Here is a 26,303-nt window from a genome sequence, read left to right as displayed (position 1 = left end):
ATGGCTGCGGCATTTGCAGAGACCCCACAAGAAAGAGTCAGCTTTCTTTAATGACATGATCCTGATAAGTTGACCATACTCCTAAGTAGGCCCCATACCCACGGATAATTGGGCAACTCAAACTATATTCGATGGAGAAAAAAACAAAAGAAAACTCAAAGTTAGGTAGAAGGTGAGGATGGAGAGGGTAAGTATGGGAATAAGTGAATGGAGAAAAATATAGTCAAGATTGAGATAAACTGTGTGAAATTTTCAAAGATGATGAAATATTACTTTTAAAAAGAAAAGTAGCTTAGTTAAGCATGTTAATATGTACATATGTGTTAGCTCTGGAGTAGGCTTGTGAATCTGTCATAAGTGTCTCTGTACTTTGGTGCAATTATTTGAAAAAATTAACAATAAGAAGATGTCTTTCCTCTATGCAGACTATTCAAATAAGTCTTTCACCATCAACCCCTAGGAAAGTCACAGAGGTGGAGATAAGCCTTCAGTCAAGGCTAGACCAAGTGAGTCAAATGGTAGCACCATGACCCCTGTTTTCCTTTTGCTTCTCTCCCATCTCCAGCATTGTCTGATTCATCTCTGGGTTCCCTGCTGTGTAGTAAAAATTTTGTTTTCTTTAAAAACTCAGTTATGTTATGTAAACAGGTTCTTGTTTTAATCCCATGTGTGGGATATGGGACTGCCTTAGTTTATTCATTGATGATAACTGCCTTGCATGGCTGAGAGGGGAGAGTGGCCTTTACCAGCTGCAGTTCAAGGAACTCTAAGGACTCTGAGAGGGTATAAATACCAGAGTCAAGAGAGCCTCTGGAGAGGTTCCTCTGAGAGAGGGGGAATGGGGAGGTTTCGAAGAATGCTTTGCGGGATGCTCTGGGAGAAAAAGAGGCTTTGAGGAAGATGGTAGGAGAAGGAAAAAGACTTCTGCTAGACATGCTGGTGAGGTTGTGGAGAAAGGGGAACATTCCTCCATTGCTGGTGGGTGAAAACTTGTTCAACAACTTTAGAAATCCAGTTCAATCAGAAAATTGGAACCAGCTCTACCTCAAGACCCAGCTATACCACTCCATACAATTTGCTCAACTATGTTCATAATGGCTTTAATCATAATAGCCAGAATCTGGAATCATCCCAGGTGTCCCTCAACCAAAGAATGGATAAAAATAATTGTGGTACATCTACACAATGGAATACTATTCAGCTATTAAAAACAAGGATATTTCAGGCAAATTTCAGGCAAATGGATGGACTTGGAAAAGATCATCCTGAGTGAGGTAACCCAACCCCAGGAAGACACACATGGTATATACTCAGTTATAAGCAGATATTAGCCATGTAATAAAGGATAGCCAAATTACAATCCAGAGATTCATTCATGCTGGCTTCATGGGTTGTAGATGAAGGAAGGCTGTTTCACTTTAAAATTAGGTTATTTTGTTCTATTCTGTACCATATATAGGGTTAGAGGGCCAAAAATTGTGAGGTATCATGACATGGTGATGCCTTCTGCAACTGAAAAGGAGGGGGGGGGGACAGAGACATGTGTGGAACCAGGATCTATTCTGCAAGACAAATCCTGTGACCCTGTGTATGTAAACTTCTAATTGAAGGATTCCGTTCTCATCAATATAGAGGCCAGTCAACCAAAAAAAAAAAAAATCCCTCCATCTCCATTTTAACTAACTTTAGGACTAAATTATATTTCAGTTAACTCTATTTACAATGTCATAAAAATTGTTCAATAAAGAATATACAAAAACATCATCATTATACTTATGATTATTGTCAGCTTTTATCAGACTGAAGAGGAAAACATCATTTTTTGTCTGCTTTGTGTCAAGAGGAAGCCCTGAACAATAGGACTTTGAGAGCCCATAGAACGTGTATCTACCATGTTCACAGGAAACAGACACACAAGAACTCTCCAGAAGGCTCAATGTCATGGAGCTATCTGTGGTGCTGGACAAGACCCTCAAGAGGCTCCTGCACAGAGTAGTGCAAGCATTATGGAGAAGCCCAGTTTAGCAACCAAACTCATGGTGGTCTCTATAAAATGAGCCTGTAGACACGTACATGGGGAATTTTCCTGATTGATTACTGACATATTGGAGGGCCCAGACCACTGGTGCAGTACCACGCCTACTCAAGTGGTCCCGAGTTGTACAAGAAGCAAGCTGAACAAGCCACAAGGAACAAGCCAGTAGACATTGCTCCTTCATGATCTCTGCTTCAGTTCCTCCTCCAGGTTCCTGTCTTGGTTTCCTTCCCTCCAATTAAAACTCTTTTTTATAAATAGCCCAAGTGCCAGGTCAGCCAGTGAAGCTGTAAGCCTTACTTCATTCCTATAGGTACGTTGTGTCTCTCCTGACAACATATTGAAGTCCCAACTCTGAGTGCCTATAGTTGGAGCCAGGTTTGGAAATAAGTCTCTGAAGATGAAATGAGTTGAAGCCATACTGGATTGTGGTGAGCTCTGAGTCAAGTAGGACTTGTGTCCTTACAAAGCAGGACAGCAAGTACAGAGGCACAGATGTAGAGAAAGCCATGTGATGGTAGAAGAAGATCATGATGATGTATCTACAAGCCCAAGAATGCTAAAAAGAAAATTACCAGCAAGACATGAGACTCAAGGGGAAAAAAAGAAGATAGAAGACTCTCCCCAGAACCTTCAGGCAAAGCACAGCCCCTAACACATCTTGACTGATATCTAGACTCAAGAATCATGAGAGAATAGACGTCAGATGTCTTACAGCCTCGCCTCATGCGTGAAGTAATTTATCATGATAAATGTAGGAAGTCCCTGCACATTATGAGTGAGCCTCATTCCGAACAACAGAGCACTCACTTGTGGTGGCTGTTTTCCTGGGATGCTCTTGCAATTGGTATTTTGGGAGACCCTAATACAATTGCAAGTTCAGAACATTATAATGCGCAAATTTCTACACCACCCCCCCAGATTTCCAGCTGCCTGCTCTAAAATAGCTCCCCAGTCCCAGGATTGCCCTTTAACTGATTTATTTTCTTCGTGACACTAACTTTCATCAATTCTGTTTTGTTTGGATTTTGTTTTGTTTTGTTTCTTTCCTTATTGCTGACTCAACAGAACATGAGAGTGGGGACCATTCTGAGATCCCACCAGTGCCTGAGAACAGGTCTTCTTGCAAGGAACACATTCCAAAGTAATCCAATGAGGGATGAATGCTCAACAAATAGCTACTAACTACACAGATGGAAGCCACAAGCCCTGTCACTGCTGGACTCACCAAAAAGATCACCATTCCTAGCATTCTTCTTAATGGAAACTGGGGATTGCATACACCAGTGAAGAAAAACAACTTTATGTCAATGTCTACAAGATAAAGTTTGCTTCTGGACAAATCCTCTGCTAAGGACTGCTTTTCTATCCTAGAATGGGTGTGTGAAAAACTGGCTGGTACCCAGCTTCCCACACGGAATTCCTGGAATCCCCAGCTGGGGAGAGGTTGAGTTTTCATCAGCGCAACTACACCATATTGTCCACTAGGAGGAACCCTAACAAAGGCAGAGGCTGAGAAGCATTTAGCCTGAGTCTACTTGAGGTGACAATTATGAATATATGGCAATTATGACGGTCATTCTTCTCACACGCACACACACACACACACACACACACACAAAGAATCTCTGAAGAGCACCCTAATTAGTGAGTACAGAAGTTCCTACACCACAAAATACACTCACAAATACAGCCATTTGAAGGAGCTCAAAGAATAAAGAAAAGCCAAAACATGGCAGTAAAACATTGGTGGAAGCAAGGCTACAGAGGGTGGGAACAATCAGCTCCACCTAGGGGGCTTCACGGCAATCCTGTGGTCCAGCTAGGACATTGTATGCCCTTTGTTTGTTTCAAATAAAGGGGGATCTACAGATAGATAGTTTGTCGATCTCAGCTCATCCACAGGTGTGGGAAGAGCCAGGTGACTACCACCAGACTTGCCAGAGAACTGGGGGCTTGAAAGTATGAGATAAACTACAATTTTACAGCCAGCATACACTTTTTCCTGCCACAATAATGGAGATATGTTAGTTTTCCTGTGGTGATGGTTTGAATAAAAATAACCCCATAGGCTCATGTATTTGAATGCTTGGACACCAGAGCATGGCACTGTTTGAGAAGGAAGAGAAAGTGTGGGCTTGTTGGAGAAAGTGTGTCATTTGGAGGTTTCCAAATCCCAGGCCAAGCCCAGTGGCTCTCTTTTCCTGCTGGCTGCAGATTTGGATATAGAACTCTCAGCTCCTTCTCCAGCACCATGTCTGCCTGCATGCCATCATATTTACCACCATGATGATAATAAGCTAAAGCTCTGAAATGGTAAGCCAGTCCCAATTTAATGCTTTCTTTATAGTAGTTGCTGTGCTTATAACACCTCTTCACAGCAATAGAATATTGACTAAGATACTTGCCTTAGAGTAAGGTGTGGTCATGTGACTAAACTGGCCAATGGGAAGTAAGTGGGAAGATACCTGTTTACTCTCCCTTCACTGACTAGTGACATCCAGAGTTTCAGGTGCCATTTTGACTTTGGGACTGAAACTACCATGGAAAGAGATAATCCCTGGGGTGGGGTGGGGTATAATGAAGTCACAGTGCCAGTTCTGGACTCTCTACTTTAGATTTAATGTGAGGAAAATAAAATTCTGTCTCCTTTAGGCCACTTTTTATTTGGAGTTTTCAGTTATGGCCTTTGGATTTGACCTTAATTATCTCCAAGATGACTCAAAGTCTCAAGATGATTTGTATTCTTGGATGGATCTGAATTCTCAGGTCATCTCTGGTGGTCTACAGATTCAGAGATTATTGCTCAACTTTAAAAGCAGCTGAAGGCCAATTTTTCTTGTGCCTCTTTGGGCCTCCTAAAACAGACAGGGGCCTCATGCTGCCAGTGTCTTTTTGCTGTCTATCTCCTAAGAATTGAACCACTGTTCAAGTCCAACGTTTATAAACAGGCTAGGGTGTCCAACTACCTATTTTGTCCTCTCGGGTAGAATAGGTGGTCCAGTGGTTCTTACAGTGATATCTCCAAACTGTGGCGGCAGCAGCAGCAGCAGCAGCAACAAACTGTTGAACCCAAGCTCAGCCATTGCAATGGTTTGAATAGGTATGCCCCCCCCATAGACTCATGTGTATGAATGCTTAGACATAGAAAGTGACACTGTTAGGAGGTGTGGCCTTGTTGGAGGAAGTATGTCACTGTGGATGTGGGCTCTGAGGTCTTATATGCTCAAGCTACACCCAGTGTGGCACACAGTCTCCTTCTGCTGCCTGTGGATCAAGATGTAGAACTCTCAGCTCCTTCCCCTGCACCTGGTTTGTCTACTTGCAGCCATGTTTTCTACCATAATAATAATGGATTAATCTCTGAAACTGTAACCCTGCCTCAATTAAATGTTTCCCTTTATAAGAGTTGCCATCATCACGGTGTCTCTACACAGCAATAAAACTAAGACAGCCATGCTGCATCAGAAACTGGGGTCGGGGCGGGGGGAGGCAGCAACATATGATGGTTTTGGTTCAGCCAAAGCTTGAGAATCATGGATGCCTGAAAGGACTTTTACTTGTGGTTACCAAATAATAACCAGGAGTTACCTAGAAAACATTGGAATTCAGGGCTTCCTTGGGACATGGGAAGAAAGAGGCTGGAATGGCCCTTAGTGTTGGGGACAAAGATACTTAATTCCTATGAACTAAGTATTTGATATTTCCATTTGCCAAGAAATTCTGCCTTAACACGTAAGTCAAGATTTCCAACTTTTGTTTGGCGCTTCACCTTTGCTTCTTGATTATGACCTCTAAGAATGAAACATGGATCCTCCACTTGTCGTGGTCAAATGACGATAACTCTAGGAAAGTCTTCTGAGGGGGCAGCCAGCAGACCCAGCCCTACTGGGAGATTATTTTTCAGATGGAAAAACAGACATTCAATGAGTCATGGGACATGGCCCATCAATCTCCCAAAAGGAGAAAAGGACAGATGCAGCCCTGAAAAGCACAACATGTTAGCTTCCTAGATGCTGGGTTAAGAGGCCTCTAGGGCCTATCCGAATGAAAGGCTGACATCTGTTGGCTTTCAATTTGTCTCATTGATGTCACTTCGGAGTGGTCTGATAGCTGGAGGGAGCTAGCTCTGTAATGACTGTAGACTCCCAGCCCATCGTGGTCAGTAGCTCAGGCCTCCTTAATATTTTGGAATGATTTTAAATTTCCATATTTGTAACCCTGACCTGCTCTCAGATGGATCCATGAAAGCACTACCCCTACAGGTAGAACAGCCTGGTACAAAGGCACAAGGCTGTAACAAGGAAGGCACAATCAGAAACAGTATGATATATGTGGGATCCTTTTCTGGCTAAACATCTCAAGCTACAGACTACGGAGGCAGTGACAACTGCAGTGTCAAGACCCCAGTATAACGGACTCACCGGGATTCGTGGCAGGAACTGTGATACCAACCTGGCCATCGGTTTTGTGGCAGTTACCTGTAGCTTTGGGTAACTCTTCTGGTTTCTTCACCCTGACACAAAATCTCTGACTCTTTTTCTGACATTCCATTGCCGGCAATTAAAATATTACTAACGTAATGAGCAGGAGAGTTATAACCAACAATGGGCCCTTAACGAAATGAAGGCTACTTAGAATCCGTTACGTGGTGTGTCGGGGGTGGGTGACGCTGATGCTCCAGGAAGGTTGTGGGTGGAACACTGACAGCTAAGGGCATACCTGGGCTGAGCTGAACCACTCCCTGTAGGCAATCTGGGGCTTTCAGAACCTGCGGGCTGCTCCCACCAAACTACATGAAGGTCATGAGGCATCAAAGAATTTAGGGTAAGCCACTTCCATTTTCAGACACCCAAGTGAAGCCAGCTCCACACACATCACAAGAATGTCCTTTTAAGGATAGAGCTTCCTCTCTTTTGTTCCTCCATTTAAGCTCACTCAAGAGCCGTTCTCATGCCTCTCTTCTAGAATCCAAAAGGCCACGAGGCTTTGAAGACTGCATTACTCTGGTAGTCTAAGGGGAGTCCCCTCCCTTCCTCTCTTTCTTCTGCCCTCCACGTTCAGCAATTTACAGACACCAAGAAAAATGATAAGACATTTATTGAGTCATCTACAGCAGTTTGACATCCTTAAAATCCCAGACAAGGTGAGAGCACAGCGTTGATGGAGGCAGCGGTAGCAGTGAGGTCCGTGGGATTTATCTTTATTGTGGGAAATTAAACCCAGACTGGTCCAGCTCCCATGAGTGGGCCTGGAGCCACATCTGAAGTACCAAGGGCTGAAACACCCTGACAGACGCTAAGCCTCAGAAGACAGACAGCAGACGAGACACACATGGCTTAGTACAGACATCACAGGACCTGGAGTTCAGGGAGAGGAAGAAGAATGGGCATTTGGCCAATTCTTGAGGAATGTCCCATACCCTTAAAGGATGCCAGCAGAGATGGCACAGAGATGCTCACAACACTCAGAGTTCTCGCCATCCTGACCTTCAAAGCAAACTGAATAAAGTGATGAAGATAAAGCTGGAATTCAATGATCACCAGAGCCCTGTGGTTTCATCCTCACCCTCAGTGCTGGTGGTTTTACAAACAGGGTAAAGGTTAACTTAAGAGTGCTCAAAGCAGAAGATAAGCTGCAAGAAGGATACCTTTCAGAGTCTACACCCTAAGAATGAGCACACAGCTGTGTTGTTTTCAGAGTTTATAAAATCACAGGGAGCATTTTATTTCCATTCCTAGCTAGGGGATAGATGATGATGCAACCATGGCTACCTCATTGCAGATTAGGGGTTGAGGATGAGGAGGTATGGAGTCCCAGAACAGATGGAGAGAGCCAAGTTCCTTCTATCTTTATACCAACTCCATTGCTTCTCCTGCACTGTAGCATGAACTCCTAATCTTTCTTCCACTCCTTCAAAAGATACACTGTATTCAACGGCTGCTTGCTTGAAGTGTTACATCTGGCTCACGCAAGGCTAGACAATACTGGTAGGGCTACATTCTCATTCAAAAACATGCTAGGCCCACCTGTTGGTTTCCAGCTCCCTAGGCTCAAGTGGAATTTGACATGGTACTCACTGCCTTCTCTTTGTATGGGGTAAAGGGTATTCAAGGAATCCAAAAGGGAGTCTCTCACAGCTTTCCCTCCAAGGAAGAGAGGGTACAGACCAAATAGCAGAGCCCCTGGTGCTGGGCGACCAAGCACCAGTATGCTGACCAAGCTCCATCCCAACTCCCCAGAGACGTCAGTCTGAGGAAGAGAAGGGTTAGGAAAGGACCCACCAAGGGCTGCTGAGCATGTCAAGGACATCCTCATCACTGTCCACTGAGAGTATAGTCAGGACCGAAATATGGTGGATCCCAAGGTTCACGCACAAATCTGTCTTTCTGGCAGCCTCAGCATTCCTATTACATAATCCCATGTTCTGAAGACTACCCCCTCTCCTGACACCTGCTGCTTACCCTATAGCTGGACAGTCATGACAGGAAACAAGGACAAGACAGGGATGTCCTCATCCCCTAAGCTGGGTTGTTCATGAGATGAGATTTGGCCTTTAGGGTTTCCTAGAACAAGACCCTACTTCCCAGAAATGATCCTCCACAGGCTGGGTGCCCCATGGAACTGCTACGCTCCTGTCTTGAGGTTTCCAAGTTCAAGAAGTTCTTTTTACCTGCCAGACAGGATTTCTTAATAGATTTCCCTTTTCTGGGTCCAGGCTACACTACTACAACTCTTGCCTGGGCCTCTCCAAAAGAAGATGGTTGGTTTTAGACAGAACCCCAGTGGTACACTGGCCTACACACAAATCAGTAAGTCTTATTGCTTGCACTATATATGTAAGAGGGTCAAAGGGGAAGGGCTTTACCCAGCCTCATGCTGTCTCTTCACTGCCTGCGGCCTAAAAGTCAGACCCACCTGGGAACATGCACAATCCTTCAGGCCCATCTTCTCACAAGACTAGCAAAAAAAAATTCTTCCAGACAGGAAAACAAAGCAACAGGAACCTGGAACTTGAACTAGGGCCCAGGCCCTGGGCTCAGGAAGCAGCAGCAGGGGCTCAGGAAGCAGTGGGGGCTCAGGGTTGATCTGGTTTTTTGTTGTTTTGCAACTAGAAAGTCACAGTTTCTTCTTCCACAGTGAAGCAGACCCACTGGTGGGGGTGATGACAAGTGAATGGGGTTGATAGCCCAAGGGCTGCACCTTGGATGGAGTGTGCCACAGGCAACCTGTCCCTGCCAGGAGTAGAAGGCTAGCTCTGCACAAAATGCCTGAGGTCCCATTCAAATGACCATAGCCAGTGCTCTACCATCTTGTACTGTGGTATCCAAATGGGAAACTAAACAGCATGTCATCCCCCCCACACATACACACCTTAGATGATATACACAAGGATACATCTCTGTTTGCCTGCCTTAGTTTTTGACTAATACAGAATCCAGAGAAGCACTAGAAACAACCTCATTTCAGAAACAAGGTAGCTGTGGCCTGGCACACGGCACATTGTGTTCACAGTCATGAGCCCAGCTGGAATCCTGGACCAAGGCTCTTCTAAATGGCTCAGGCTCCCTATAACTGTCCAAAGTGCAAGGTGATCAACTGATTTCTTGTTTGGCTGATAACATGGTTCTGGGAACAGGGGAGGGGATGGTGGTAAGAGATAAGATGCAGGGGAAAAAGGTCAATGTATACTCAGTGGTCCAAGCCACTAAATGTTTCTGGAAAAGAACCATGGAGGTGCGTACTCCTTCTGGCTTTGCTGAAGACCCAAGAACTTACTTCACCAGCCAAAAATACAGACTTCATCTCTTAACTCATATCAACTAGAACAGTCTCCAGTCTTTCTAACGGCTCCCCCATCAGCACTGTCATAAATCTCGTAGAACCCCTTCTGCACAATACAACAGCAAGCAAGAAGACAGCATCCCACACTCCACATGCATTCCAGAGCACAATCATGAACAAGTCCACAGAGGCCAGAACAAGAACAAGCATCAACATGGAATGATCAGGGCCCCATGGCCCCATGGCACTACTGTTTTGTTTTGTTTTGTTTTGTTTTGTTTCCTCTACCTTTCCAAAACTGGATGTGGCCTTATTTTAAAGTCTTAGGTTATGGCTGTGCAACAGGCAGCCAGAGAGGCAAGATGGGCACTAGAGAGCCACCACTCCTCCCATTAGCAGCTCCTGTTCATGCACATGACAGACACAGTGTTCCCTCCAAACACTCTCAGAGGCCCACAAGCGATCCAAATGTCAAGGGCACACGGAGGAAGTAAGTCTTGAAGATATCTGAGTTTAGTAACTGAGTCCAGGCTGGGGATGGCATGTAGGGTTTCTTGTCATCAGTAGAGGTGGGGCTGTGGGTACCCCTGGACCCATGACTTGGCTCTCAGAAATTAAAAGTTGCTTCAGAACTCATTCATTTCACTGCAAGGTGGCTGGTTCATTCTAGACATGGCTTTGACTTCTGGGGAAATGGAGAAGAGAGAGGGTGGGGCTCTCTGCGCTTGGTGTGGCTGGAGAGCAGCTTCTTCAGACCATCCACTGTGGGCCAAAAGGGTAGAAATAAAGCCTCCACATAATCCAGCCTTGAGTCAGGAGCACAGTTGTGGATGTGGTAGGATCTTCAGCTATCCCATCTCCTTCCTGGTTGAATCTGCATTTCTGGCTCTCAGCTCTTAGATCAAATGAAAAGCACCAGAACTTTCCCTGACCCTCATTCCCCCTCACACACACACTCCAACTTAAGTCTTTGATTAAAAGAGCCCTGGAGTCCTCCCATCCCCCAGGCACACAGGAGCTGAGCACCTGGACAACCTAAATTCCAGGTAAGCAAAAGGAGCCTCAGGCTGGTCTGCTCCAAAGAGTGCTCAGGACACTGAGCTACATCCCTGGCCAACTGCAGGACTTGGTACAGGCTGAGAAGGGCCTACATCCAAAGTCAATTCAGTGAAAGGCTGCTGGGGTAAGCGCTACCCCAGCCTCTCCAAAGCAGGCATGTTTCAGCCTCAGCTCACAAGGCCTTGTACCTGGGATCAGGCCATCACGGAGGCTGGCCTTGACACAGTGGGTAGAGCTAGGTGAGCAGGGGTGCGGGTTTGGAGGAGAGATGGGGCAACTTTCCAAATCTGAGGTGTATTTACATGTCAAATTGGACTCAGTGGACCACAGTAGGCAGGGCCCAAACAGGAGGAGCAATATCAGCCTATACCCTATCTCTCTCTTCCCCCTTGGAGGAGCCCAGCTTCCTACCCAGGGCCTGCCCAAGGAGAGGGGAGAGGCACAAACATGCGCAGGCACTGGCCCTCGGCCCCAGCCTGTGCAGGAGAAGGAGGGAGACAGGGCTCAGGTGGCCAAGTTGTCGGCCGGGAGGCTGGACATGCGGAGCTGGGAGCTGCTCTTGCTCAGGATGGACAGCTGGGTCCCCCCATTCACGCCACTGCTGGCCAGGGATGGATGCCGGTGCTTGAAGTCCATAGTGAAGTAACGGTTCACCTTCCAGCTCCGCCATTTTCTTTTAACCTCTGCCTGTACCTGTGAGAAACAACATGCGTGTGACTTCCTGGTGAGCATCTTCTATGCCCTGGCCTGGTGCTTTTCCAGCTGCCCCTGTGACTCCTGACCCACTCCCTAGCTGTACCCTACAGCCTTGTCCTAGTCTGTCGTGGCAAGGTTTCTGGACAGTGTCCTGCTGTCAGGGCCTCTCAGAGACCTATTAAAAATAAAACTTTCTTAACAACCTCTTGAAGCATAGGGGTCAAATAAAAATCCTCAGCCTCGTTGACCACTGTAGGATGCAGATAGCTTGAACTATCCCAGATGCCCAAAGCCCATGAATGGTGACAGGAACATCTCCGGATAAGACCTAGACATCCACAGTTTTAGATGCTTCCACGGTGAGGACTTCTGAGACTGAGAGTTAGAAAATCGTCTGTGCCTCTTGTCAAACTCCCATGTAGCTCTCCACATAGTAAATGGTTGCTGTGCCAAGAAAGCCTGAGCCTCCATATGCCACTTCAGCCAAGCACCTTTACGCAGTACACAGACTGCACGACTAGACACAGCACCCACACCCACTTTCTCCACTTCGTGTCTCCACTCCCTTGGCAAACTCCTGACAAGCTGCCCATACTCCCACATCTGGGCTCCCCCACAGTCTTTAAGCAAGGGCCTGTGGGCTCTCTGTCTGTCCTAATGTGATCATTGCTGTAGGTTGGCCATCTGATCATGGCAGCTAGTTGTCTTGAGTTTTAGATGAAAACAAGAGGAAGAGCCTGTTGAGGCGACAGCCTCAGGGGAAAAGACCCCTCCCCATTTAGCCCATTCCACCACTTCCCAGGCAGCTCTATTCTGGGCTCTGGTCCAGAACATTATCCCAGTAGGCTGGAGAGGGAGCCCCAAATGCTAGCTCTAAATAAAACACCTCTAAAAGGTTCCAGGCATCTCCTTAGGCTTTCTTCCAAATTCCCACAGGCTCTGTGCTAGCAAGGACAAAGAGGCTGGCTTCCTGTGGCTCAACAGCACAGCCCAGCACAGGCTGATGACCTACAGGCACTAGCTCCTACTCACTAAGGCATGTCTTTTGAAGAGAACATGCCATGGAGTTGTGTTCTCAAAAGGCTTAACCATCTGTACTTTAGTCTGCCTTAAATGCAGAGGCAGAGTGATTCTCAAACAGGTGGGACATGCCAGGAGACATTGGTACCATATAACACTGTAACTATGTCACTCACTCCCTATCCTTACTTCTGGGAACCTGGAAGATCCAACCCAACAAATATGCTTCCAGTCTTTCCCCAACAAGCCCCACCTGTACTGCTGAGAAAGTTGGAAGGACTGTGTCTTACCTCCCCATTCAGGAAACAGTAGAGTACAGCCACCACAAAGCCCTGGGGAGAGAACACAAACAACCATGAGCCTACCAGAAAGAGAGATCTCTGCAGACACCGTGGGCATGTGGGAGGAATGACAGTGGAAAAGATGCCAGGAAGAAGAAAACACCATAGTCTAGACAGAGTACACCTGTTCAAGGCTCTAAGGTAAGGCAGATGCCCTTCTCCACAAAGACAGGCACTTCCATGATGCCAAATTGTTGATAGACCAGTCCACACTAATAGACATCTCAACTTGGATCTCACATTCACTTGCCAAATAGCTCCCATTGCCAATGACTATCTTTACCCAGCAAAGCAAATCATGAGCAGTAAGTACGTGGCAGACTATGAATTTAGCTAGTCTATACTCAACAAAGCAACCTTTTCCGAAGGCTGAAAGCCAGGTCTGTAGGTTCTCAGTACCCTGGGCTGTCATTTTAAACAGCCAGAAGAATGATAGTTGGAATATGTCAGTAAACATAAAGATGGGAACCCTGGGTTGCAATTTCTGGGTTAGAACTTCATCTGTAATACAGCCTCACCAGAGTAAGAATGTGAATTTCAGAAGAGTTTTGGATAGCAATTCAAGCCAGCTGCACAGAATATTTTCTGACCATCAAACTCAAGCACTAATTTAAAGAGGTGGGTTAGAGAGAGATGCTCTCCCTTTACAGCCCACCACCACTACTTCCGTCATTCACTTCCTGGCTGTGGTGAGGCATGAACTTCCTTACAGTCACATACTCATTCCTGCCTGTGGAGGACATCAGATCTAGTAGCCATGTTAGAGACAAACACTGAGGTTGGAAGTCGGGGTTCACAGGGTTACAGTGCTGACAGCAGTTCAGAGGTCAGGGCTTAATTCCAACAAACTATGTCCTCTGAATGCACCATACCTACCTGGAAAGAGCCCAGCCCAAGCTCAAACACAAGTCTTTCCCTCTTGCTGACATTCTCTGGAGAAAAGGCGAATACTGTGTAGTGGATTCCAAACAGTGGGATGAGCAGCAAAGTGGAGCGGGCCAGCCGTCTGTCAGGAAAAAACAAACATCTGCTCTGGGGACTGCAGGGCTTGGGAACCTGAATGGCAGAGGGCCTGTCATTAGCCCTGGCTACCCTTCAGTGCCCCTGTTCACAGACCCTCTTGGCATTCTTCAATGGTGGAAGGGCCTGGGAGTGAAGGAGCCGACTAAAGCACATGGATCCTAGGATGTTGTAAGTCGGCTGGGCACCTAGTCAGGATCCTGCAAGGCCACTGAAAATGTACCATTTATAACACTCTCTTGAGTAATATGTAAAGTTAGGGGAAAACTTAAGATAGGATTCCAGAGTGTTGATCTAAAGCAATCCCATCCTGTCTCATAAAGAAGCTACATGAACTCAAAAACAGCTATCCTAAGACCCATGAGAATAGGGTTTTTCTGAATCTGGTTATAGCTAGGGACACTGGGTACAATGCTGATGACCAGGAAGTAGGGTCATAGGTGGGACATGCAAGAAACTTGGGAAGGTTTCAAGGAAGACCTTGATGATGGAGCAGAAATTCTACCTGCATAAGAGAGAAATGCTGACCCAGAAACTGAACCAAAGGAGGAAAAGACTGTCTACCCCAAGGACTGGGCGGCAAGCAAGCCAACCAGTCCTTCTGGGATTCTCTCCTGCTCTTAGCTCTTGAAATAGAGCCAAGAGTAGGGTAGAGCCTTGTATAACAAACAGTACAGGGGCAGAAAAGGTCCACAATGAGGACATCAGGCACGTGTGGGCTGGAGCTGCTGCTCCAGAGGGAGTAAACTATCACAGGGGCTTCCCAGACTGGGGCACCATCTCTAACCATCCCAGGACGCTGGGCCCCTCTGAGCCTCCCAAAGACCCAGGCTCTCCTCTGTAGATGTTCTTTTCCTCAGCTGTACCCAGCCCCCTGGGACCATCAACCTCATCCTATGTGGTCACACCTTAGCCTTCAGAAGTGGACAGTAAATATAAGGGCGACCTTTTGACTGGGATCAAGTCTACCATGTGTCCCTCCGTTCCCATTCCAAGTCTATCTCGGAGAAAGTATTCCCACTGAATGTTGGAATCCAGATTTCTTGAAATGCCAAATCCCTAAATTCTGTATAAATCCCTTGATATCCTAGCCTCTATGAGAAGGAGGGAAAGGAGAAAGAGATTGGAAGGAAGGAGGAATGTGAATTTGAGGTGACCTTTAGGAGAAGGTTCAACCCAGAAAGGAGGAAGCCCACAATTGTTGGTCTCAGAGTCCCTTCCTTGCTCAAAGGAAGCATATTCTATAATCACTGAGGGTCCCTAGACCAGGACAGGGTCACTGGGATATGAGTGAGTCCCTGCAATGAGCCCACATGGATTCCTAGCAGTCTGCCCTCATTTTTGTCCATAGCATAGGGACCCTGAAGAGAACCCCTCTTTTATCTATTGGGTCTCACAGCAACCACCTTTAGGCACATAGTCAGCACTGGAAATGCCCAGGTTATGGAAGAGCAACAGGACTACCCAGGCACACAAGCTAGAATCCTTAAAACCCAGCATCTCCCAGGCAACAGGTCCTGTTTGCCTCTCAGGGCCCAGGATCTCCCACCAGAAAGCATCAGGGTGTGTCTGGAGACAGAATGGAAGTTGGAAACACTGAGAAATGTGCTTAGCAAAGAACATGCAGATCTGGAGGTCCTGTTGTGTCCTAACGCAGTCTAGGGCCCTGCATTCTTTCGCCAGCTTTCCCTCTACAGTGTATCCATTCCAGGTTCTTGCTTCATCAGAGTAAAACGGAACCTGGGAACCAGGTGCCAAGCCTCTCCAGTGTTCACAATGGCATTAGAAGTCTTGGGTTCAGGGATGGTGCCAGACCTCTCCCAGTCACAAGACAGATTGGGTCTGAGCAGAGGTTTTCCCAAGGTATGGCCCAAGAGCAGCATTGACAAGGATAATAGCCAGAACACCTTAGCGGGCCCTTGGCAGACAGTGAGTGGTGACAGATGAGGGGTCTCCATGAATCCAGTGTGGGGGACCTGTGGACCTCTGAGCTGAAAAGTTTTGAACTGTGACTAACCCAGAAAGACAGTGACACAGCTCTACCTCCATCCTCCTACCCAAAAAAAGCCATCAAGAGGAAGAGGAGCCCTACAATTCCAAGAAGAGCTTCCAGCAATCAGAGACACTCGAGCTATGAGTGGGCTGCCAGGAAAGCCACACTTCCAACTCTGTGGGTGTCATAGGTGACCTAGGGTGTGATTCTTAGGATGCTCGAGGCTCTAGTCCTTGCCTTCCCAGGCATGTGACTTACTCCACCTTGCCATGTTCCAGTTTCCTCGTCTATATACTGGAAACAGTGTGAAGAGCCACCTTATAGTGTCCTTGTGGAGACAGAGTCTTAGCCAAGTTACACACAATGTGCTCATCACATAGAGAATTCATCCCAGCTCTGAATTCTTACAGTTTTGCAACTTCCAAGACTAAAGCCCAGAGGAAGTGGGGGCCTGAGGAAGGACACACTTCTGTCAGCAGCCACTAACCGCTGGCTGTGGAGTCAGGCAGGTATCAGTAGCCACCACGTCAAGACGTTCCTGCAGTGCCACAGCTCCAATACTCACATGCCTCCAGCCCCACCCACAAGGTTGCAGAGAGCTCACAAGACACATATCAACATGCAACAGCCAGGAATAGGGTAGGCTGGGAGGCACACAGTGGCTCTCCACATTCCTCCAGCCTGGCAGAATCCAAGCACAAGGCAGTGGCAGCAAGAGCAACATGCACATCCCCTCCCCACCTCCAGGACTCCCGGCCACAGCCACGGCCATACACACTTACAGAGTAATGGTGGATAGTTCTGACATCTTGCAAGAGTGCTGCTGAGCCCGCTGTGGCTTGCAGTAGCATTTCTGCACGCAGCTGCTGGATGTGACAAGATTAGCACTTCTGTCAGCTGGGGACACTGGGCAATGAAGAAACTGCAGTAGGACTTGGGAAGACTTAGTTTACAGGGCAAAGGGAGGGCAGAGAAGTGAGGGAATGGAGACAAGCTAAGGAAGTCACCCAGAGGAGAATGAGGAAGCCAAGGACTAAAACAGTCAGCTCTAGACAAAGGAATGTGTGTCCATAAGTATACATGTATGTGCATGATCATAACACACACACACATATATAAACACATACACACACACACACACACACACACACACATGAATACACATTCTGAGGCCACTAATATGCTAGTAGTATTAAAAGGCAGATATGTTCGGGTGATGAGGACTGAGATGGGACTCAGACAGGGAGCCAGAGGCCATCAGCCCCAGACTTAGAGCATGGCTTTGCCATGATTACCCAGTAAAATGAATAGCTGGACGCTCATGCTGTGGACCTCAAAGAAGACTGTCATGAGGAGATAAAGTTCTCGGCTTGGTAGCAAAGATCACCATGGGTGTTCTGACCATCTTTTCTTCCCCCACACCCACTTCTTCTCAGTATAAGCACACACAGAAGACTAGAGGCAGGCTAGATGTAATGGACTATTCATTAGTCTAGATGGTATTTACCTACTAAGGTAGCCACTATCCTAGGTGGCTATTCAAATTAAAATTAATCAAAGTCGAATAGAAAGAAAACTCTACTTCCTCAGTTATTCTAGTCACAGTATCAGTGCTTAATAGTCACATATGGCTAGTGGTGATCATGCTGGACACAAAACCACAAAACATTTGAGAAACTCCATAGGACAACAGGAACACTGGTTTCCCTACCAAAGATCAGGAGTCAGGTCACCTTAGATGCCAAGTTATCTCCCCATGGAGCTAACTGATGCATCTCATGCTGGCTAGTGGATGCATAAATCAGGTGTGGATGGGTTAGATATGAACAAAGGCAAGTATGCAGTAGCAATTAGTTCCTCGACATTCAAAGAGCTGCTCCTTGACTCCAGCTGAGGCAACTAGAGTCTGGTGACAGGCTACTCTGCTGAGGCAAGAGCATGTTTTTCCAGATGGGGCAAACTCCAGCCTGCCCAGCAGGCTGTTCCTCTCCAAGCCAGTGCTCCTCATTCAATAAATGGTATCTTTCATTTCATATCACCTATGATGTGGGTGCTGAAGGCCCATTCTGTAGGTGTTACTTGATGACTCGCTACTCAAGTGGTCCCTAGACCAGTGCTAGGAACAGTACTTGACCACATCTCAGAAATAGACTATGATGCCACATGGCCTAGTGACCTACCAGCCCAAGAACTGCATTTTAACCACAGCCTGGGGAGGAACTGGAGGAGCCCTATTGTAAGGTGGTCATAGATAGCAGAAGTGTCTTGTGGGTCCTCTGTGAATGACAATGGATTTTGTGTCTGTGGTGTGTGTGTGTGTGTGTGTGTGTGTGTGTGTGTGTGTGTGTGTGGAGAGAGAGAGAAAGATCTCTGGGTCCATCAGAACATCTATCCTTTTCCTATCATCTCCCTTGCTTAGAACAATTGGCTAACAACCCTTCAAGCCTGGCTGAAGCAGACACCAACTCCAGGGCCACTCCGAATCAGTGCACAGCACGTATCTATTGCTCAACGGGGGGCACCTTGAATTCCAAGCTTTAGCCTTTCTTCTCCAAGACCTCTTCCCCCCACCAAACTGTCCCATGTTCCTCCCTTTGGGGGAATCTATGACATTTTATGGTAAACATGGGCTCCTCTGATTTTCCTGTTAAAAATATTGAAAATAGCCAAAGGACAATTTAGTGACAAGTTCACTGGGATGGGAGAGGAAGGTCAAATCAAGGAACAACAAAAGCAAGGGTGACATCCAGAGGGATCTCTGGGAGACTTTCCAGAGAAAGAGAGGAGGAGGCCCTCTCCCAAGACCCTGGCCCTGTCCTGCAGTGACTTACAAATAGACTCACTGAAAAGCAACAGATGGGCAGTGGCAGGCAGGCTACCCTGGAGTGTGAGAAAGGCAGGGTATGGGACTCCCAGGACAACTAAGCAAGAGGAAAGAAAGGTCTTGTCTAGAGATGCATCTAGGTCAACCTCAAGGGCCACACTGAAGCCTGGGAATCCCAGCAGACTCAGAAAAGTGTGCTAGGTGGTTCCCCTATATCAGCGGTGGTCAGTGGGAGCTGGCCAGTGGGAGTTTGGCAGTGGCTGGTACAGAGTCCCCTCTGCAAGTCAGAGAGCTTTGGCTTCCAGACCCAGCTCTGACATGGCTTCTCTTCATCTATAGGAATATCAAGGCTACTCCATGGTCTCAGCTCTCAGGGTCTATATCCAGGGTATCCTTCCCTGGGGATCTGGCATAAGGCTCTGTGTGAGGGGCTGACTGGACTGCAGTTCCAGGAAACAGCCAATAGAACACTAGACATACATACCTGTCCATGCCCTATGCAGATAGCACCCGCACTTCTTCACCTCTGACCCTAGGAATTCATGCAATACTGCTTCCTTGACATTCTCCAGGCCATGCTGGTCTCTGACACTCACATGCACCATCTGAATAATGCCTGGTTCCCAGGAAGCATTCCCCAGAAATAGCATCCCTGCTGGAAGTATAGCTCAACATCACGTCCTTCTCCAACAGGGAGGCAGAATGACCTTGGGCTCCCAGATGGAGTCCACGTCAGGTTCAAGGTTTTATAGCTACTGACACAGTGGACAGTTTTTTTTTCCCCTAAGTTTCTGCAGATAACAGGTTCCCTAAATCACCCCTGACCTCTGGGCAGATGCTCCTTGACAGTGTGGGCATTATGGGGTGCAGGGACTAGAAAGCCTTAGTGTAGGCAAAGCCTCTGGCCAGACATCCTGATTGAAAGGCTGCCTTGCTATGCAAAGTGTGTCCAGGAAGGTGGTGGAGGAATCCCAGAGGACAATGTGGATAGGTTTCCTCTCTCTACCTCAGATCATAGAGGTAGATTCTAATGCCCACCTCCAAGAGTAGAACCAGTCATGGGCATTATGAATGAAGCCAGGCTGCTCCTTGACTGGGCTGAGCCAACTCATTCCTTGCTCAGTCTGAGTCTTCGAGAAAACTTCCTTCTTTTCCACCGTCCAGAATCAGGGAGATGTGCCTAGCAGAAACTTGGGCTTTATGCCACAAAAAGCTAGCCCTGCCCAGCCCAGGACTGAACCTCACACAACCCTAACCTGAGCCCCTGCTGACCCTAACACAGGCCCAAGCTCCCCTGCCCTCCAAAAGGCCCCACATCCAGCAGGTCCCTCAAGGCTGAGCCAGGAGCACCTTGGTTGACAGTGAACAAACCCTTAGCATCTGAATGGCTGGAACCAACCTACAGGAAAGGGGGTGAATGCTGGTCTGAGGGCACAGGCAGGGGATCCTCTCGGGCATTCTTGGGGACTCTCAGTCTTAAATTTGTTCTGGAAACAGAGGAAAAAAACCAAAGAGCTGTTGTGGGTAGACCAAAAGGGGCTTTACCACAGAATACACATATCTGGGGACCCAGGCACAGCCCTGGAATCTCCCGCCAAGCCCTGCCCACCCCAGTTTCTCCCTCTCCCCCCCCCCAGTGCAGGTGGCAGCCATTGGAGCCAGCTCCCCTGAAGCCCTGGAAGTGGAGTACTTTTATATGGGAGGATATCTAGAGCCCATCAGGGATCTTCATCCAGGAAGTCTTCTATTTACACCCAGGCTTAACCCTATCATTCAGAACCTGTAGATCTCAGGAACCCATCCCAGGAAGGACGACTCAAGCCAGCTCCAGTGCTGACTGCCTGCACTGTGGCCACAGCCTAGCTTCTTCCTGTGGCGTTCACCGAGCTTCGTAGAGCCCTAGTGCTCTCTGCTGCAATCGGGGCTTCTACTTGGCAATGGCACTGTGTTGTTGCTGTGAGCACCAACTGCATTCAAGTGTTTACACATGTTCTGCAGCTTTCAGCGGCTTTGTCACCAGGATCAATAAGGTCTCCTCGACCCTGGGAACATCAGAGACACAAACTGGATTCACCTGGAGCAAGCTGATCCCTTGTCCAGCCTTAGCCTTTCCTGGGCTTCCAGACATCATCCATTGGAGTTTTTAATCTTTGTAGCTGGAGACTATCATAGGGTTGGTTTTCTCTACCAAATTGCACCGGCTAAGCCTGTAAAGTAACTAGCCACTCTTCAAAGTTCTAAGCTAACATGAAATACAACTATAAGCCATGTGCTAATCACATGTGGTTCTTATCTACGCATTAAGAAGGCCCACTGTTTGTTCCCATCAGGCCAGGAGCAATTGCCGTTGTTTGGGGCAGGGCATTTGAGGTGGGAAATGTGTGATCAGGCTTTCCAGAGGGTGCTAATTTACCAAGGCCGAGTCTCTGTGTGTGCCTCTCTGTATAGGCAAAGTAGGAGATGTTGGGGGGAGGATGGACTCTTTCCATTCAGCCCAAAGAAGATGGCTCAGAGGCCTCAGAAGAAGACCCAGATCCTACCAGGAAGGGGAGGAGACTGCGGAAGGTTGACAGTGCTCAGGAGAGAATGAAGCTAAATTAGCTTCTCAGCAGCTCTGATTGCAAGAGGTGATAGTCAGGAGCAGGGCCAGATCACAGCTAAGCAAGGGAAACTGGACTTAAAGTATGACTTTATTTTCCTACACTGGACAGGGAGATGGGAGAGAGGAGCAAGGGGAATGTTTTGTGACTCTCCGGGACAAGGTTATCTCTCCAGTGCAAGGGCAAGGAGCAACAGAGCCATTGCCCTACTGAAATAAAAAAAAAAAAAAATAGCTTTCTATTACACCACAGATAGAGACAAGTAAGGGTTGTTTAAAAATGATAATAAATAAATAAATGCCTGGTGAAATATGAAAAAAAAAATGGACAAGTAAATAAATGGCAAAATCATGAAACAGTAAACAGGGTGGACAGTAAAATAACCACAAAGCTGCCCCTTTTCAATGTTATGTCATTATTGCAGAGGCAGAGAACACACGGTATATAACAAAGACCCTGTGCTCACCATCAGCACAGGGAAACAGGTGGTACCCCGCAGTCTAGACAGATGGATGGACCAAAGGCAGGGGGTTTGACGCCCCCTCAAATCCCCAACGGAACCTTAGAACGGCTGTGCGCCCTCCGCTCCACACTCTCCACTGCACCCTCTTTTTTTTCAGGGAAGCTATCAAGGTTGCAAGCCTCAGGTTGGGTCTCTAACAAAGACCCCAGTGAGGCTGCGAAAGTACCAAAGCTCCTCTCATGTATCCTTGGTTGCCACTCTGCCCTTCCGATCAACCTCACAAAGCCCGTGACCTTTCTTCTTTAGCATCAGAAGCGTCTCCACGTCCCTCAGCCCATTCGGAAGCTCCAAAGGGAGAGGCAGCAGGAGCTCTATCTGATTTCAGAATGGGACAGGGCTGGGATTGAGGTGGTCATGTGTTTTTAGAGTAGTGACTGAAAGACTACTTCCTGGAACTCAAAAGTCTGTAAGTGTAGTGAAAGCCTTTGCACTCAGTACCAATAACAGCCTGTGTTCCTCTGCTAGGGACGAAGGGTGCTGAGGCAGAAAATCAGACAGATACAGAGGTGGGCAGAGCTGTTCTGAGGAAAGGCGGAGGAAAGAGAATCTCCAGGCAGTGTATGACCATGGAGAAGTTCTCCTTGCTGACTGCCAGGCACTTAGGAGCTTCCGCACAGTGGAAGAGGGGGCGTGGCCTGGCAAAGCCATGCCTCCAATCTGCTCATCTTCCCACAGAATCAGCATCCCCAAAGGAAAGCCAGCTTCTAAACAACCAAGACTCTTGCTACCCCCAGGGACTCTGGAGTTCTCTGGTGATGTGACTGCCATCGCAGAGGCTGTCAGTCTTCTCTCTCTCTCTCTCTCTCTCTCTCTCTCTCTTTTTCTCTCTGGTTTTCTATGCAATGCCCGTGTAGCTGAGGAGCTCTGGGTTAGCTCAGGCCTGAGAGGGCAGTTGTAGTTCACAGGCATGTTAATCAGGAAGAAATCTTGCAATTGCCCATGCTAGGTCAACCTGCCAACAAAGTTCAAGCTCTGTCCTGCCTGTGACCCAGGCGCAGGCCGTGTGCTAGGAAATGGCTGTGGGCATCACCACATCTGTCCACATAACATACTTACAAGTAGATGCTGGACTCATTGCCTCCCATGTCTGGAGACTGCAGCTTCTGCACCAGGATGATGATGATGCCAATGAAAAGCACGAAGTTAACCTGAGGAGTGAAGAAAAGGCAGACTTCACATCACTCCCCGGCAGGGCCCTCTTCCAGCCAGGCAAGTTCCCTTGCAGACTTCTAAGCCTCTCACTGAGCCACTCAAAAGAAGGAAAACATCTAAGAAAAAGAATTCTATGCATAAACCTGCAAATAGAGAGCATAGAGAGTAAGCCAGGAGGTGAGCACTGTCTGGAACAGAAAGAGGAGAGAAGGCTAGGGTGATATAAAAGAGGCAACTGCATAGGGGACCCCAAGCTCAGCCAGGTGGTGGTGATGCAGGCCTGTAATCCCAGCACTTGCAAGGCCATAGCTGGAGGATCAGGTATTCCAGGGAAGCCTTGGGTATATAGCAAGACCCTGTCTCAGAGATGGAGCGATAGGGAAGTGGGGTAGAGCTGGAGAGAGAAAGTTCAAGTTCAGTGTCATGGAGCACAGAAAAGCAGCCTCAGCATTCCTAGTTAGGGGACTGCCTGGGAACAGCAATAGCAGCATGTGCCATCAGGGACAGATGCTTTCCAAACAAAGTGGGAAGCTGCGTCTGTGCTGAGAAAGGAGGAGGAGGGGCTGCAAATGAATGCAAAGGAGGCACAACAAGAAGACTGCAAGACGCGGCGATCTTGCTGGGCCAGAGCCAGCGTCGCCCTCAAGAAAAGAACACACACAACACGACTCTTTAAAAATAATAGCAGCTGCTGAGAACAGCTACCGAAAGCTGGGGCAGTGATCATCTTAAAGCTGTCTATAGGAGGGAACCTGACGCAGGTAAAAGTCATGAGAGAGAAACCAGAAGGTACAAGGCTTGATCAATAAAGATCCTGTTTGCTCTTTTCTTTGTTTTGCAGATCAGTTAGAACAACAAAGCATACCCCCTCCTCTGCCAGTATTGTTTCTGCTTCTGCTGCTCTCTAATTAATGCTGGAATTTCCTCCCCAAATATTGCTAAGAAATAAGTACAATTAAATATCTAAGGCTGAGAAAGAGGACAAGAGATCAACAGACTATTTCAACTCACAAGGGACAGTTGACCAGAACTAGAAAACTAAAATGAGCAAGAATAGCTTGCTAGGAGGTGGGAAGTCTAAGAACAATGGCTTCAGAGGGAAGTTTGAAACCAGTCAAAAGTCTGGGTAACGCAAAGCATCAGGCCCAGGCGATTTTACAAACTTGTAAAGAAAATGCAATTTCCCTGACATGTAATTGTTTCAGAGCATATAAAAAAAAAAAAAATCTCAAAGACTCTCCTACAAAAAGCAAGCCAAAGGGGTGGAGGTAGGAGGAGAGAGCAGCCAATACACCGCCAGAACTCAGGAGGAGAAAGGAAAAAAAAAAAAAAAAGGTGTGACAGCATGCGCTTGTGATCCCAGGGCTAAAGAGGCGGAGATAGGCAGATCCTAGACTGGATTCCAAGTCAGAGAGAAACCCTTCAAAAAAAGTTCAAATGGGCAAAATTCTGAAGAATAAAGCACACACACACACACACACACACACACACACACACACACACACACACTAGGAAAGGCCAGACGCTCCTCACCCCCCAAACAAAACAAAACAAAACTGAGCATGGTGACACACAGCTACAATTCCAGAACTCAAAACAAATAAGATGATGAATCTGAAACCAGCCTTGGCTACACAGTGAGACTCTGTTTCAAAAGGCAAAACAGAAGCCAGGCGACACAGAAAATAAACTCACAGAGACATATAATACACATAGAGAACAATGCAAAATCTTCAAGCAAAACATTAACAAACAGAATTTGCTACTACATGAAAAGAGCAAGCAGATCATGACCATAAGGATTTCATCCTAGGAATGCAAAGGAGCATACTATTTATTCCTTATAATGACAGATGAAAACAACAAACTCCATCATCCCTGTGACCCTGGCAAATAATTAGTAACAGAAACACCAGCATAGACATGGTGAGTACAGGAAATGAGCTCTCTTGCTCCCTGTCCACAGCCGTGTGAATAGCCAATGCACATACTCTTTGTCCCAGAATCTTATCCTAGTGATTTATCCCAAAGTCATAATCACATAGACTCAAAGCCAGATAACTATATCCCAGCACTAGAGAAGAAAAAAAAAAAAAAAAAAAAAACTGGAATAGCATATTTACACTATTCTGTCAAAAGAGCATGATAGCTTCGGCACATCTGATAAAATGAAATACCCATGCTCAGTTTTATAACAACACACACAAAAGCCAACCAGAAAGAGAACCTTGCCCAATTGCATGCAAGAGAACTGCCAAAAATTAGAGCAAACATTGTCCTCCATAAAAACAAGGAATGAAAGGAACAAATATTGGGAAAGATGGGCAAAAAGCTGTTTTCATTTACAGGTTGCATAATTTTCTATGGAGAAACTCCATGTGAACCAAATAAAAAGGAATTAAACTCTAAAGAGAATTCCAAAGGATAAGTAAGCCAAGAAGCCACAAAAGTGATCACTTCCCTATATGACCCCAATAATCCATCAGATACTAGAATGAAGGAAAGCTCCATAGACTCAACCAGGGCCCAGGCTAGAGAGCATCTCAAAAGAAGCAAACAGCAACAAGTAAAGGTGGACAGACAGGAAATTTTGCTGTATTCTTGGGGATTTTTTTTTTTCCAAATTGGAACATAATTTAATGCAGACCCCCCACCAGACCTTTTCTTACAACTCAACAAAAGTTAAATCACTTCCTATTCAAAAGTCTACCTGACTAAGTGGATGGACAAGTAAGAATTTTGCATATAACATGGTAAAACATACAGGGTCACAGCAGTTGGCACAACCACCTGGGCAGACTTGTAGCACAAAGGTCAAGGGTGACAGCCCACACTGTGTACCTGTTTATGAAAAATATCTTTTCAGCACATAAGACCCTGTAAAAAGACTGAGAATGGGAAATGTGCAGCCACCAAAAATATAAAGGAAAAACAGCATTTTAGAAAAGACAAAAATTAAATACAATCTTCCTTACAGATACATCTTGATCATCTAAATTGCAGTGGTGTTGTGAGGCAATTAAGAGGAGCTTTGTATAGCTTAAGTGGATGGAAATCCTCCATAAACAAGAAATAAGTAAGGCTGAGGACCATGGAGATGAAGCCTGAGGCTCCCAATACATGGAAGTCATGCTGGCCTGGGAACATGACAAAGAAGCAAAGAGGTGTCACAGCTCCTCAGCTGGTCAGTGAGACAATCTGCTAAAGGACAGAACGAAAGATGTTCACAGGAATCTCATAAACATAAGTCACCAA

General features: G+C 46.8%; 1 protein-coding gene across 3 annotated transcripts in view; it reads right to left on the bottom strand.

Moving 5' to 3' along the window:
• Nucleotides 1–7,119: 7,119 nt before the first annotated feature.
• The window catches only part of Adcyap1r1 (ADCYAP receptor type I), a 48,296-nt gene continuing 29,112 nt past the window's right edge, over nucleotides 7,120–26,303 (bottom strand). Inside the window, exons 13-18 of one of the 3 annotated variants that reach the window (XM_055611805.1) lie at nucleotides 22,953–23,044; nucleotides 20,177–20,260; nucleotides 16,732–16,815; nucleotides 13,813–13,942; nucleotides 12,886–12,927; nucleotides 7,120–11,572 (exon numbers count right to left, since the gene is read on the bottom strand). In XM_055611805.1, coding sequence (XP_055467780.1) covers nucleotides 11,384–11,572; nucleotides 12,886–12,927; nucleotides 13,813–13,942; nucleotides 16,732–16,815; nucleotides 20,177–20,260; nucleotides 22,953–23,044 — 621 coding nt within the window. In that variant the 3' untranslated portion in view covers nucleotides 7,120–11,383. The remainder of the gene's footprint in view (nucleotides 11,573–12,885; nucleotides 12,928–13,812; nucleotides 13,943–16,731; nucleotides 16,816–20,176; nucleotides 20,261–22,952; nucleotides 23,045–26,303) is intronic. The other 2 variants (XM_055611803.1, XM_055611804.1) reach the window with 2 other exon arrangements.

The sequence above is a fragment of the Psammomys obesus genome, unplaced genomic scaffold (genome assembly GCF_907164565.1).
Source record: "Psammomys obesus unplaced genomic scaffold, mPsaObe1.curated_primary_1811, whole genome shotgun sequence".
NCBI lineage: Eukaryota > Metazoa > Chordata > Mammalia > Rodentia > Muridae > Psammomys > Psammomys obesus.
This window is presented reverse-complemented; position numbering and strand designations above follow the sequence as displayed.